The 14,150-nt window shown below is 38.6% G+C and overlaps 1 protein-coding gene across 6 annotated transcripts in view; it reads right to left on the bottom strand.

Annotated features, from left to right (window-relative positions):
• Positions 1 to 5,490: 5,490 nt before the first annotated feature.
• upf3a (UPF3A regulator of nonsense mediated mRNA decay) overlaps positions 5,491 to 14,150 on the bottom strand; it is a 36,939-nt gene continuing 28,279 nt past the window's right edge. For 3 of the 6 annotated variants that reach the window (XM_055637065.1, XM_055637066.1, XM_055637069.1), the window contains 2 exons: positions 12,801 to 13,110; positions 5,491 to 7,799 (listed from right to left, as the gene is read on the bottom strand). In XM_055637065.1, the coding sequence (XP_055493040.1) occupies positions 7,629 to 7,799; positions 12,801 to 13,110 (481 nt within the window). In that variant the 3' untranslated portion in view covers positions 5,491 to 7,628. Of the gene's footprint in view, positions 7,800 to 12,292; positions 13,111 to 13,220; positions 13,536 to 14,150 lie in introns of those variants that run through there. The other 3 variants (XR_008723622.1, XM_055637070.1, XM_055637068.1) reach the window with 3 other exon arrangements.

Raw genomic sequence — 14,150 nt, 5'->3', positions numbered from 1 at the left:
AATAAATCAACAGCGAACTCTTTTGAAATCTGTCAAAAATCGCGAAGTAAAAAACCACGAAGTTAAACTTTTTAAATTGTAAAAAAATTAGTACAATGAAGTGAAAAAGCGGGAAGTCTTTTAATAAATGTAATCGTGAAGTGAAAAACGGGGAATTCTTGTAACAACAATAAAACCAACGTAAGAAAATAGCAAGGTATTTTAAAAGATAAAAAAACGCGAAAATCGAGAAGGGAAAAACAGCAAAGTTAAACTTTTTAAATTGTAAAGATCGTGATGTCTGAAGAATAAAAGTAAAGCAATGTTACAAAAAGCGGGAAGTCTTTTAAGCATAAAACTAACGTGAACTTTATTTTCAATAAATGTCTTAAAATCAATCAGACAAAAATTGTGAAGTCTTATCTTTAAAGATGGGGAAGTGAGCATGAAGCATCAAGTTCATCAAAGTGAGAATGACCATTGGGGAGGTGGTGAAGCATTTGAAGAATATTCTGGAAATGCTGCCCTCCCCCAGACCTGACTGGAAGCTCGTGGAATATTCTGTGTGTGAAAAGTCACTCGAAGCGCGTGGAAGATTCTGTGTGTGAGACGCACCGAGCAGACCCATTGTGACATCATCAGCGAAAGCTAGTTTTAAATTCAAAGTCTTTGGATATTTTTAAAATTTTTCAGTAATAAGTCGAGGAATATAGCATGAAATGTTTAGATAAGCTGATCCCGGCCTCGACGGGAAAAATGTCAACCGGAATATGTAAATTTTTTATCGTTACCGCATAGTTTTTTCTCGAAAATGTGAAGACACACACATATACACATGTACAAGATCAGAGTTTTAATAAGTATATGATATAGATAGATAGATACTAGACCAGGTGCGGACACGTTAGGCCTGTCCCACAATATTCCACCACTGACCCATAGCCCCCAACTGAGCAGGCACGGCTGACGGGTTCCCGTTGTGATGCTAGAGATCCCCGTTGTGACGCAAGTCAAGCCAAACCCTACCCCAACTGCGCATGCACGGCCGTGAAAAGGAGTGAATTGGGACATTTTGTTTTATGGGAAGGATGCAAAAGAGAAATGGAGGACATTTAATGGTGAAATTTTAAGAGTACAGAATCTTTATGTCCCTGTTCGGTTGAAAGGAAATAGTAGTAATTGGAAAGAGCCATGATTTTCAAGGGAAATTGGACACTTGGTTTGGAAAAAGAGAGAGATCTACAATAATTATAGGCAGCATGGAGTAAATGAGGTGCTTGAGGAGTATAAAGAATGTAAAACGAATCTTAAGAAATAAATTAGAAAAGCTAAAAGAAGATATGAGGTTGCTTTGGCAAGTAAGGTGAAAGTAAATCCAAAGGGTTTCTACAGCTATATTAATAGCAAAAGGATAACAAGGGATAAAATTGGTCCATTAGAGAGTCAGAGTGGACAGCTATGTGCAAAGCCAAAAGAGATGGAGGAGATACATACATAGATACATAGAAAATAGGTGCAGGAGTAGGAGTAGGCCCTTCGAGCCTGCACCGCCATTCAATATGATCATGGCTGATCATCCAACTCAGTATTCCGTACCTGCCTTCTCTCCATACCCTCTGATCCCCTTAGCCACAAGGGCCACATCTAACTCCCTCTTAAATATAGCCAATTAACTGGCCTCAACTACCCTCTGCGGCAGAGAATTCCAGAGATTCACCACTCTCTGTGTGAAAAAAGTTTTTCTCATCTTGGTTTTAATGGATTTCCCCCTTATCCTTAAGCTGTGACCCCTTGTCCTGGACTTCCCCAACATCGGGAACAATCTTCCTGCATCTAGCCTGTCCAACCCCTTAAGAATTTTGTAAGTTTCTATAAGATCCCCTCTCAATCTCCTAAATTCTAGAGAGTATAAACCAAGTCTATCCAGTCTTTCTTCATAAAACAGTCCTGACATCCCAGGAATCAGTCTGGTGAACCTTCTCTGCACTCCCTCTATGGCAATAATGTCCTTCCTCAGATTTGGAGACCAAAACTGTATGCAATACTCCAGGTGTGGTCTCACCAAGACCCTGTACAACTGCAGTAGAACCTCCCTGCTCCTATACTCAAATCCTTTTGCTATGAAAGCTAACATACCATTTGCTTTCTTCATTGCCCTGCTGCACCTGCATGCCTACCTTCAATGACTGGTGTACCATGCCACCCAGGTCTCGTTGCATCTCCCCTTTTCCTAATCGGCCACCATTTAGATAATAGTCTGCTTTCCTGTTTTTGCCACCAAAATGGATAACCTCACATTTATCCACATTATACTGCATCTGTCAAACATTTGCCCACTCACCCAGCCTAGCCAAGTCACCTTGCAGTCTCCTAGCATCCTCCTCACAGCTAACACTGCCCCCCAGCTTAGTGTCAGTATTGAGATATTGAACAATTTATTTTCTTCGGTATTCACCAAGGAGAAGGATATTGAATTATGTGAGGTAAGGGAAACAAGTAGAGTAGCTATGGAAACTATGAGATTCAGAGAAGAGGAAGTACTGACACTTGAAAAATATAAAAGTGGATAAGTCTCCAGGTCCTGACAGTATATTCCTTAGGACATTGAGGGAAGTTAGTGTAGAAATAGCAGGGGCTATGACAGAAATATTTCAATTGTCATTAGAAACGGGAATGGTGCTGGAGGATTGGCATACTGCGCATGTTGTTCCATTGTTTAAAAAGGGTTCTAAGAATAAACCTAGCAATTATAGACCTGTTAGTTTGACGTCAGTGGTGGGCAAATTAATGGAAATGGTACTTAGAGATAATATATATAAGCATCTGGATAAACAGGGTCTGATTAGGAACAGTCAACATGGATTTGTGCCTGGAAGGTCATGTTTGACTAATCTTCTTGAATTGTTTGAAGAGATTACTAGGGAAATTGATGAGGGTAAAGCGGTGGATGTAGTCTATATGGACTTCAGTAAGGCCTTTGACAAGGTTCCACATGGAAGGTTGGTTAAGTTGGTTCAATTGTTGGGTATTAATGGTGGAGTAGCAAGATGGATTCAACAGTGGCTGAATGGGAGATGCCAGAGGGTAATGGTGGATGGCTGTGTGTCAGGTTGGAGGCCGGTGACCAGTGGGGTGCCTCAGGAATCTGCGTTGGGTCCACTGTTGTTTGTCATATACATCAATGATCTGGATGATGGTGTGGTAAATTGGATTAGTAAGTATGCAGATGATACTAAGATAGATGGTGTTGTGGATAATGAAGTAGATTTTCAAAGTCTACAGATTCAGGCCATTTGGAAGAGTGGGCTGAAAGATGGCAGATGGAGTTTAATGCTGATAAGTGTGGGGTGCTACATCTTGGCAGGACAAATCAAAATAGGACGTACATGGTAAATGGTAGCGAATTGAGGAATGCAGTTGAACAGAGGGATCTAGGAATAACTGTGCATAGTTCCCTGAAGGTGGAATGTCATGTAGATAGGGTGGTAAAGAAAGCTTTTGCTGTGCTGGCCTTTATAAATCAGAGCATTGAGTATAGAAGTTGGGATGTAATGTTAAAATTATACAAGGCATTGGCAAGGCCAATTCTGGAGTATGGTGTACAATTTTGGTCGCCAAATTAGAGGAAAGATGTCAACAAAATAGAGAGAGAGTACAGAGGAGATTTACTAGAATGTTGCCTGAGTTTCAGCAACTAACTTACAGAGAAAGGTTGAACCAGTTAGGTTTTTATTCTTTGTAGCGCAGAAGGTTAAGGGGGGACTTGATAGAGGTCTTTAAAATGATGAGAGGGATAGACTGAGTTGACATGGATAAGCTTTTTCCATTGAGAGTAGGGAAGATTCAAACAAGAGGACATGATTTGAGAATTAAGGGACAGAAGTTTAGGGGTAACATGAGGGGGAACTTCTTTTCTCAGAGAGCGATAACTGTGTGGAATGAGCTTCCAGTGGAAGTGGAGGAGGCAGGTTTGATTTTATAATTTAAAAATAAATTGGATAGGTATATGGACGGGAAAGGAATGGAGGGTTATGGTCTGAGTGTAGGTAGATGGGACTAGGGGAAAATAAGTGTTCTGCATGGACTAGAGGCGTCGAGATGGCCTGTTTCCCTGCTGTAATTGTTATATGGTTATATTATTCCATTAAATAAAAAACACGATTTTCATTGTGCGTGGTGGGATAGGGGGAGGTGAGGAGTGGGGGAGTAGAGGGATAGAGGGAGTGGAGGGGGGTAGGGAGGGAGAGGAGTTATGGAGGGAGGGAGTTACTGAGCGTAGGGGAAAGGAGAGGGAGGGAGAGATGAGGGAGTGAGTGGGGGAGCGGAGGAGAGAGGAAAGAAAAGGGAAAGTGAAGAGACATGGCGTGGGTCGAGCCCTGGGGCTGCAGCCGGACCTGGGCTTTGGGCGCTGGGGAGCGGACACAGACACGGACTGGGTCCTGAGCAGCCTCGGCCTCTCCCTCCCCCTTCTGCGACTCCAGGCCGCTCGGCCCGTCTCACCCGACAGCCCCTGCCTCAACTACAAGCTCATAGCCGACGTGGTAGAGCAAACAGGGCCGGCGTTGGTTTACATCAAAATCCTGGGGAGGTGATGAGGGAGTCAGGGGGGAATGAAGGAGAGGAGGGGGTAGGGAGGGAGAGGGAGGGGAAAGTAGCGGTGAGGCGGGAGAGTGGGGGAGGAGGGGGGGGGATAGGGGGCAGTGGGGGAGGTGAGGAAGGAGGGTGGGGGGGGGTGAGGGGTGGAGAGGAGGGGATAGAGGGAGAGGAGGTGGGTAGGGAGGGGAGAGGAGTTATGGAGGGAGGGTGACTGAGGGTAGGAGAAGGGAGGGAGAGGGAGGGAGAGAGTGGGGGAGGGGAGGAGGAGATGGAAAAGAGGGAGGGTTAAGAGGAGGGGGAGTGAGTGCTAGAGGATGAGGGAGAATGGAGGATAGGGGTAGGGAGAGGGATGGCGAGGTAATGGAGAAGGGGCCAGGGAAGAGAGAGGAGGGGAGGGAGGGGGTGAGGGGAAGAAGCAGAGTAGGGTTGGTGGAGGGTGGGGAAATTGAGGATAATGGAGGAGGGGAGTAGGGAACTGAAGAGGGAGAGTGAGATGCGTTCACATTGATCTTATATTTTACAAGTTATTGCCATTGTAAACTTTAAAAACATCAGCCACGCCTGCGCAGTTGGAGGCTATGGGTGAGTGGTGGAATATTGCGTTGGGGAACGGGCCCAACGGGTCTGCACTTGGTCTAGTTCTCTAGTATATATATGAGTGAGTGTGACTAAAAAAAAAAAGTATATAATATATATGTGTGTGTGTGTGTAATATATATAAATATATATTTTTAATGTATGTGTAATATATTACTCAGATGTAAATTTTTGTTGGTAAATTTGGCTATTGGAAAAAATTGTAACGTGTATATTTTCAACTAGATCAACAGCTAATACAATTGCTGAAATTGTGCCTACAAGTGAAATGTTAGTGTATATATTCTCAATAAACAGAAAAGATGTAATAGAATCCAATTCAATGTCATGCCATTTAATAACATTACACACACACACTTATTTTCATTTGATCCAACAATAACAAAGTAAAAGTCCATAATGGATCAAATAATTTATGAAACACTTACATATCTTTCAACAGCTATGCAATAATAGCTGTTCAATTATAAATTACTGAAACCATACCATATATAGATTGCATTGCTATTGTGTTACAAAAGCAATGGAGGAATAGATGATTGGATATTAAAATAGTATTAAAGTTTTAAATGTTTCTAAGTTCATTATACAAATTCCATATTCTGAGATGAAATCTAGGTATTAGAAATTCAACATGCAGTAAATGAGGCTCAGTGTTATGGCACAAGAATTTTCTGTGATACTTAAAGGTAACTGTGGAACAATGTAACACAATAATATCCCACCAAAATTAAAATTTCAACTATTCTTTCTCCCACAATTTCCATCCATGCTTAAGTATTGCTAAATATTAAACATGCATATGTATGATAAAGCTTGTGCTTTGCAGATGTATTTATTTCAATTTGCACTGGAACAGGATATTGAAAATTTGCATTATTTATGAGTTAAAAGCTATTCCATCTTTTGACCTGATATCTATGCAAAGATTTAAAGTTGGTTGTAAATTCTAAAATGGAAATATGTTGCAACAATTGGTGTCCGATGGATATTTTGTAAAGTTAATGCTCAGTTGTTATGTTAGTTATGCTGACAAATGTGAAACCATGAGGTCAGTTGCAAAAAGCTCTTGGTATTCATGCTGAGACAGTTATCATATTATGTATAAAAACACAAAATGCTGGAGTAAATTGGCAGATCAGTTACTCCAACACTTTGTCTCTTTTGTAAACCAGCATCTGCAGTTTCTTGTATTCACTAGCGAATGTATTACATTTTGGACTGCCTATGCTCCTTTTAAAATGCTGTTTTACATAAATGTAACTAATATTTAAGTGTGTGCTCAAAAGTTTATTTGAATAGAATAGAATTACCTTTATTGTCATTCAGACCTTACGGTCTGAACGAAATTTCGTGCCGGTAGTCATACATATAATAATACAATAATAAACAACAACAAACACAAATTAACATCTACCACAGTGAGTCCTCCAAACACCTCCTCACTGTGGTGGAGGCAAAAAAGAGGCGCAACATCCTCATTGACATCCAAGAACTTCTGGCTCAGGATTGTTCAAAGGGGAGAGGTCAGGATGGCACTGAGATGTTTGAGGTCATGCATTGGGAGGACACAGTAACCCCATGTAAGTGGCAGAATGGGCACACTACTTCACAAGCTACCCACCCACTTGACCCGCCAGCCACCTCCTGTCCAACTATGGAATTCTGCAGCCTCCACATTAGTCGCTACAGAATCTGCAAAGTCGGAATGGAAACAAGTTGTCCTTTATCCCGAGGAACTACCTAAGGAGTAAAAGATAATTATAATGCAACAAATGTGATAAACCAGTACAAATTGGCATCATGGGGCAGTGTTCAATTTCCTGGCTTCAGAATACTTCAGATCCAGATGATTTGGATCTACAATGAGTCATACCGTCACTTCAGTATTAATGAACACTTAAAACCATTTCACATCAAACTCAAAATAACAACACCACTCTTCCTGTTCACAGGGTAATGTGTATTGAAAAATAATCTGATTGCTTAACTGAATTTATCATTCCACACTGGTTTTAAAACCATGGGCATCCTAATCACATACATGCAACTTCTATAAAATCACAATATCTGTTGTTGTTTATAAATTGTCAATATTGTATTAATAACCAAAGCTCAACATTCATCCTGCACCCCATCCAATAATTGTATTCAAAATGATTGGTGCATCTACCTACCAATTTTACTCCCAGTAAAGCAGAATGCTTCCTCGTGCAACTGGTCCGATACTTAATTTGGTTTGCTTTATAGATTTCATTTGCAATAAATTCAACCTGTCATTTACTACTTTAAACTAGGTTAACTAGTCAAATTACAAATAAAATCACAGAATTTTTATTAATAGCAGATTAAATGAAAAATCAGTGCTATGAAGGCTTTTTACATTGTGATGCCATCTGTTTGATTCAATGCAGTAATAAAAGTACTTCTCCTCTGATCACATAACTGAGGCTCTTTCATTCTTCACAACTCTTCTCGGAACAGGCTCCAACAGAACTGTCATCTTCATACTTTCTTTCTGTGCTATCTTCAGAGGATTTACTGCAGCAGTCATATGCTCTTCCACCAGATCCCAAACGGGTTCGGCACCGTGCTCCAGGTTGGTACAACTGCATAGCTGGGCGGTCCTGTACAATCAAAACCAGAAAAAGTGGTACTGTGCAAAACCCATGCGGCTGCAATGTGATACACGTTTTACAAGCAGTGTCATTTCAGTGTGACAATGTAATGTCAAGAATGGAAACATAAGAAACTCCAAAAGATGGTTCTGGAATGCATGTTAGTTTGTGAATAGACAATTGCTATGCGACTCCTTCATCAAAATTAGATTTTATGGAAATCAATTTCAATCTGAGAGCTAAATAGGGATCATCAAATTGTACTACATGAACACAGGCTATTCAGCCCAGCTCATCCACGATGACCAGAGGGCAGGCACCCTTTTGTATTAACCCCATCTCCCAGAACTTAGTCCATAGACCAAGGTGATTAGGTGCTCATCCAGACATTTCTTAAATGTTATCAGCAACCCAGCTTTAACCACTCTCAGGCATGCTTTCTAGGTGCTAGCCACTCTGTATGATGAATGTGACCCTCATATCCCCTCCTTATCCTGGATTTGATATGGATAAATATTTTCTGCTTGATACCTCTCGTAATTTTATGTATGTCAATCATGTGGCCTCTTAATTTTTTCTGTGTCAGGGAGAACCAACTTAGTTTCTCCAGACTCTCCTCATAACTGGCAATATCCTGATGAATCTCTGTACCCTTTCAAGCACTATCAGATCATAACCAGGTGTGTGACCAGAAGTGCACACAGTAATCCAGCTGTCTGACTGAGATTTTTTGAAGTTGGAGCATAACCTCACTACTTCTGTATTCAATAACTTGATTAATGAAGACCAACATCTCCTTTGCCTTCCTAAACATATTATCTATCTATGTTATCATCTTCAAGCATACTCCATTTCTCAATACTCCCCAAGACCCTCCCATACCATACACTTGTGTCCAGCAAAGATGTAGAAGTCTCTGCCATATCCCCGACATTCTCTTACAAATAAACAACATTCCAAAAAAAATAAGCACTCTCTTCCTTTGCCTGCAGTACTTGGTTGGGATAAATTTCATCTGGTCCAGAGGATTTAGCTACCTTTAAGCTTGTTAAGGCGCAGAGTACCTTCTCTTTATTTAAAATACCTGTGCTGGACTGTAATCTGTTATATTAAATTATCACAAGAAATAATTTTAATTTTCCCTTTCTTGCATTTGTACAAGGCTATTTGTGTCACCTCCCCATCCTATTGTTTCAAGAGGTTATGACAAATTACAATGAAATTAGGGCAAATCAAGAAACCAGCAATTAGATTTTCACCATTATGATCAACAGCAAATACGCATGGGGTACTTTGACCAATTGCCAGTCTAATTTACTGCAAGCCTTTGCTAACCTTATTTGCGACAGATTTAATCTATAAGACGTACAATCTCTTTTTATTGCTCATAATTCTACACACCGAGAAATTAATATTGAAAGAAGCTTTAATGATTCTAGGTTACATTTTATCCATATGTATTATCAGGGTTTTCTTGGCCAAAGGGAACAATCACAAATCAAAAAAAATAGTATATCTTCCATAGCTGTGGCCTAATGAGAAAGTTATATTTTGATGTGACCTCCCTGCTCCTTACTTTATTACCCAAGGCATAATGTATAATTCTCCCGTATGCCTTCCTAATCACCTTATTTACCAATCTGGAACTTCAGGGATTTATGAATATGCATTCAAAGTTCCTCAGCACTTCTTGGTATTGTATACTCTTTTGCCCCTATAAATGCACTACCATACACTTCTATAGATTGAATTAGTTTGCTCTAATTTGTCCAATTGACCACACTATTGATATCTTCCTGGAATTTTCTTCTTTACTGTCACAGATTCTTAGTGCACTGCATCAAATGAAATAGGATAACGTATCAAAATGAAACAAATGAGTTTGTTCTGATTTGAAACTGTTAATCCTGAGTAAAGCAAGCAGTGTCAGCTCTGGTCAAAGCATTCAACTTTGTTTGAAACATCTTCTGAGTTGCATATGCAAAGCAATGAACACACCTATATAAAGTGCCTTTGTGAATTAAAGGGTTGTTTCTTTGCACAACTCACTGGTAATCAGTTCAAATATTTTTATGACAAGCCATTGACTCAAACATTGACTCTCCTCACAGATGCTGCTCGACTCCTTGAGTACTTCCAGCATTTTATTTTAAAAATAGTCCAAATATTTGGTACGCATGGCCGTTCATGTGCTCGTTGCAAAAACATAAATACACTCAGTATGTACTAAAAGACATAGCTATAAAGAAACAGTTCCTTACATGTGCTGGGGTGTAATTCTATTCAGTTTTATGACTTTAACATTTTATTGAATAACAAACAAAAATGTTGTTAGATTTTTTAAAAATTGTTTGACATCTAATTCTATATGCCTAAAATGTTAAACCTTGTGAGTAACTACCGCATGGATAGATGATTGCAATGCATTTCTGCAGGTCTTCGAGGTTGATATTCAATTAGTTAGCAGCCATTTTTAAATTAATCGCAGGGGGATACTCTGGTGGCGAACATCCACATAAGGAGGCAAGGCATTAAGTTTTAAGAGGCATGACATTGAGTGTGAGCACGGGTGAAGCAGCTTTACTATCCTTGCCCTGTGAAAGCAACAAAGATGACATTTGCTGTAAATAATTCTGTATTTTATTTTGTTCACTTATCTGTTTATTATTCAAAAGAGCCGACTAAAAATGTTCAGCTTAACTAATGGTCTACTGAAGTATTTTACCTATTCAAGTTAATAAAATAATTTAAGAACATGTACTGTTTTCTTTTATAGATATGTGAAGAGAAAACAGTTAATAAAAACACAAGTAAGGTTCTCTTATCAGGGACTAGGCAACTTGATCCCAGTTGTTTTACCCGACCCATGTCTCGTACTTTTTCCAGGTTCAAAACTCAAAACACTTAAAGGTGTTGGCAGTAAAGTTCACAGACATTATGAATAACTGAATAGAACCACCGCAAGGGCGGCACAGTGACAGAGCGGTAGAGCTGCTGCCTTACAGCGCCAGAGGCCTGGGTTTGATGCTGACTACAGGTGTTGTCTGTACAGAGGTTGTATGTTCTCCCTGTGACTGCGTGGGTTTCCTCCAACATTCAAAGACTTGCAAGTTTGTGGGTTAATTGGCTTCTGTAAATTTGCCCTAGTATGTAAGATAGAACTAGTGATCGTTGGTCGGTTCAGACTCAGTGGGCCGGTAGGTTTGTTTCCTCGCTGAATATCTCAACCAAATTGACCCTCAATAAGCACTTTTTCTACAAATTCGTAAGATGATGTTGCTTCTGATTATGTAATTGATCACTGGTGCCTTCAGCTAATCAAATGACCTACCCTGCCTTTAGAAATCCCCATTCAAAGTCAGTTACCAATTCCAGACAAATGACAAAACTACATGATTGAGGATTGAATTGGGTGCCATTTGTGGGAAAAGCACTCAGTATCTGGGTTTACAATGAAAGCCCAGTTTCTGAAAAGAGGGCCTATATTTTTCTTCACCAATCGTTTTCTCTTCACACATGTATAAAATAAAACAGTACATGTTCTTAAATAATTTTCTTGACTTAAACCCTATGCTGCAACACCCCATCTAAGTATGAATACATGCTTTTCAACTTTTAGGATTCAATACACTGAACAGCTTACAGCGAGGTGATGTAATTTGAATGTTCTCAATTTGATGGAGAAATTAGATTTGTTTGTAAGTTAAGGTTCTAAGAGAACTATTAATCTTTATTTTATTTTTTAAATTCACAAACCTATTCACATTTACAATACTAACAGGAATGTGATTAGCTATGTTTAAACAGAATGCCTTGAAGAGTAGATCTTGGAGAATTCTATGGCTATGTTCATGCTGTTTTGTTCACTACTATAGTTTTTTTCAAAGTTATTGTTTCCAATTATTTTGGGTTTTTTCCTTTATATTAATGCCTTTTACCTAATTTGCAAAAATTATTTTGAATTTTGGAAATGCGCGTGTTGGGAAGGCCTATTAAAACTATATACAAGGAAGTTGCATTGTTAGAAAACGCATTTTCCATAACACAAAGCCATGTCATCCATACAAGAAATGAGAGTTGAAAAAAATAAATTCTATTTATTCAGTTACTTTTTTCAGATAATGTGAATCTTTATTACATATCCCAGGTTTTTTGGTCATGATTTGTGAATTCCATAAGGGTGCATTTCCATTACCCAAATTGTCATAATACAGGGGTTGCCTGTACATTATGTTTTATATTTCTTCAAGGATAATTCTTCAAAGATGCATCTCCTAACCAAAGTTTTGAAAAAAGTGAAATAACAATTATATGGACACAACCCCTTCCCCATTATTCAAGGACACGACAATAACCCATTCATTAAATAAGACTTTTCCTTAAACAATTCTCCTAATCAGTGTACCAAATCTGATTTCCTTGTCAAAGCATCAACTTATAAACCTAGTTAAAATATATTTTTATTTAAAATTTTCCATTCTATTTTAGAAGATAATTTAGTATCCCTGAATGAAAAAAAAATGCAGATTTCAAGCAACTTTGAGATCAGAATGTTGGTGGTAATGGAATAGAAGGATCCTATCCTGCTTCCTTTTGTCACCCGAGTAAAATACTTGTTTTAATAGGCATGAATCTTGATCAGCTGTCTCTTGAAGAATTTTAAGTTTTTATTAACTTTTGAAAATAGTAACTCCATTTCTAGAAGATTTGCAATTTTTAATGTAAATTTCAAAACAAACTGAATATAGTAAAACAAAAAATTTGAAGAACAGAATTGTTTACCCCATCTTAAATATGAATAGTTTTAATATAGTACTTTAAAATGATACAGTGTATTGAAAAAGTACATCACAGTACCTGTCAATGCTAGATGTTGTCCAATTTTCAAAGTAATTGACAACTAATTTATGTATGCATATAATTTTCAGTATTTTAAAACATGGGGCTTGAATATCCATTCCAATTAATGTTGCCAATACCATAGTAGCTTGAAAAAATGGTGACAGATACCTTATTCCTTATCCGTTCCCTTTTAGATCCCATGTCATCATTTTTGTCTTCTTTACCCAGTTTGTCTATTTTTTCAGTACTGAACATGTAGTTCAAGCTGTCTCCCTTCTTTTCTCTTTCCTGTCCATGCTCCTTCCCTCTTTTTGTTTCGTCTTCTTTTGTTCTGAAAGCCCTTTCTACATCATAACGCTCTTTTTGCTTTCTGCGGTCATCCTCACGTCGCCTTTGTCGCTCTCGTTCTCGTTCTTTTTCCCTCAATCTTCTTTCCCGCTCTCTCTCCCTGCGTTCCCTATCACTATCGTTTGGTGGTCTATGTAAAAATAAAACTTGATATTAGTTTTGTTTCTATTTTTTTGCACGGTTGCCTGCAATGACATAATTTAAATAATTATAAAAGGTAAATTAGGAAAACTTAAATACCATTTCTAGTGTTTGTTATGAAACTCAAGGGAGCTGTAACAGAAAGGGCAGATCTTCTACTACCCCATGTTTGCTGGTCGTCTGTGCCCTGGACCATGCTTTTCTTCCAGCGTGGTCCAGGGAGCAGTCTTCCTCTGGGAGCCTGACTTCTAGCACATAGACAAGGCTCAGGCAACACTGGGCCTCTCTCAGCGCAAGTGGCCGTCTGTAGTGACAAGACCGGCGTTGAAAGCAGCGAGACCCCGTTCCCCTCTGCTCCCCAGCTGCCAAATCTGCTGTTTAAACTGTGAACATTCACAAGCATTCAGTCAGGACCTGTCAAAAATTAAAATGTTAAAGAAAATTAAGCTTTAAAAAGAAAATCAGGGGGATAAAAAAAAAAAAATCAATCATACAAATAAACAATGACAACATTTAAATTGACATTTTCCTGACAGTAAGTAGTAAGACATGCCAGAACTAGCCCACTGGTGAGAAGACAACTACACTACAACCTTGGCTTGGTAATTGTTTAGCCACTGACACCTTCACCAAAGCAAGGTTAATTTATTATTTCACTTTAATGAAAATATGAAGTGGGCGAGTTATAAGAGATACCTAATTCATTACACCCATTTCATACAATAATTTAAAATTAAAGTTATCCTTTATAGTTCCATGCATAACAAGTCTAAGAGCTACAAATTATTTGATCTTCATTTCAGGTCAATTACTTTCTATCCATTTACCTGAAATAAACTAGATCAAATCTGATTCTTCCATGATATTCTCATTGACTTAAAACTTTCTAAAAAAATCTTAAATGCTGTGTTTTTCAGAAGATAATAAATGATAGCAGGCAATGATAGTACTTGTTGATCGACAAACAGTAACACAAATATTTTATAAATGTAATTTTTGGTTCTTTATTCATAGAATTATGTATTTCTT

This window comes from Leucoraja erinacea, chromosome 6 (genome assembly GCF_028641065.1).
Source record: "Leucoraja erinacea ecotype New England chromosome 6, Leri_hhj_1, whole genome shotgun sequence".
Taxonomy (NCBI): Eukaryota; Metazoa; Chordata; class Chondrichthyes; order Rajiformes; family Rajidae; genus Leucoraja; species Leucoraja erinaceus.
This window is presented reverse-complemented; position numbering and strand designations above follow the sequence as displayed.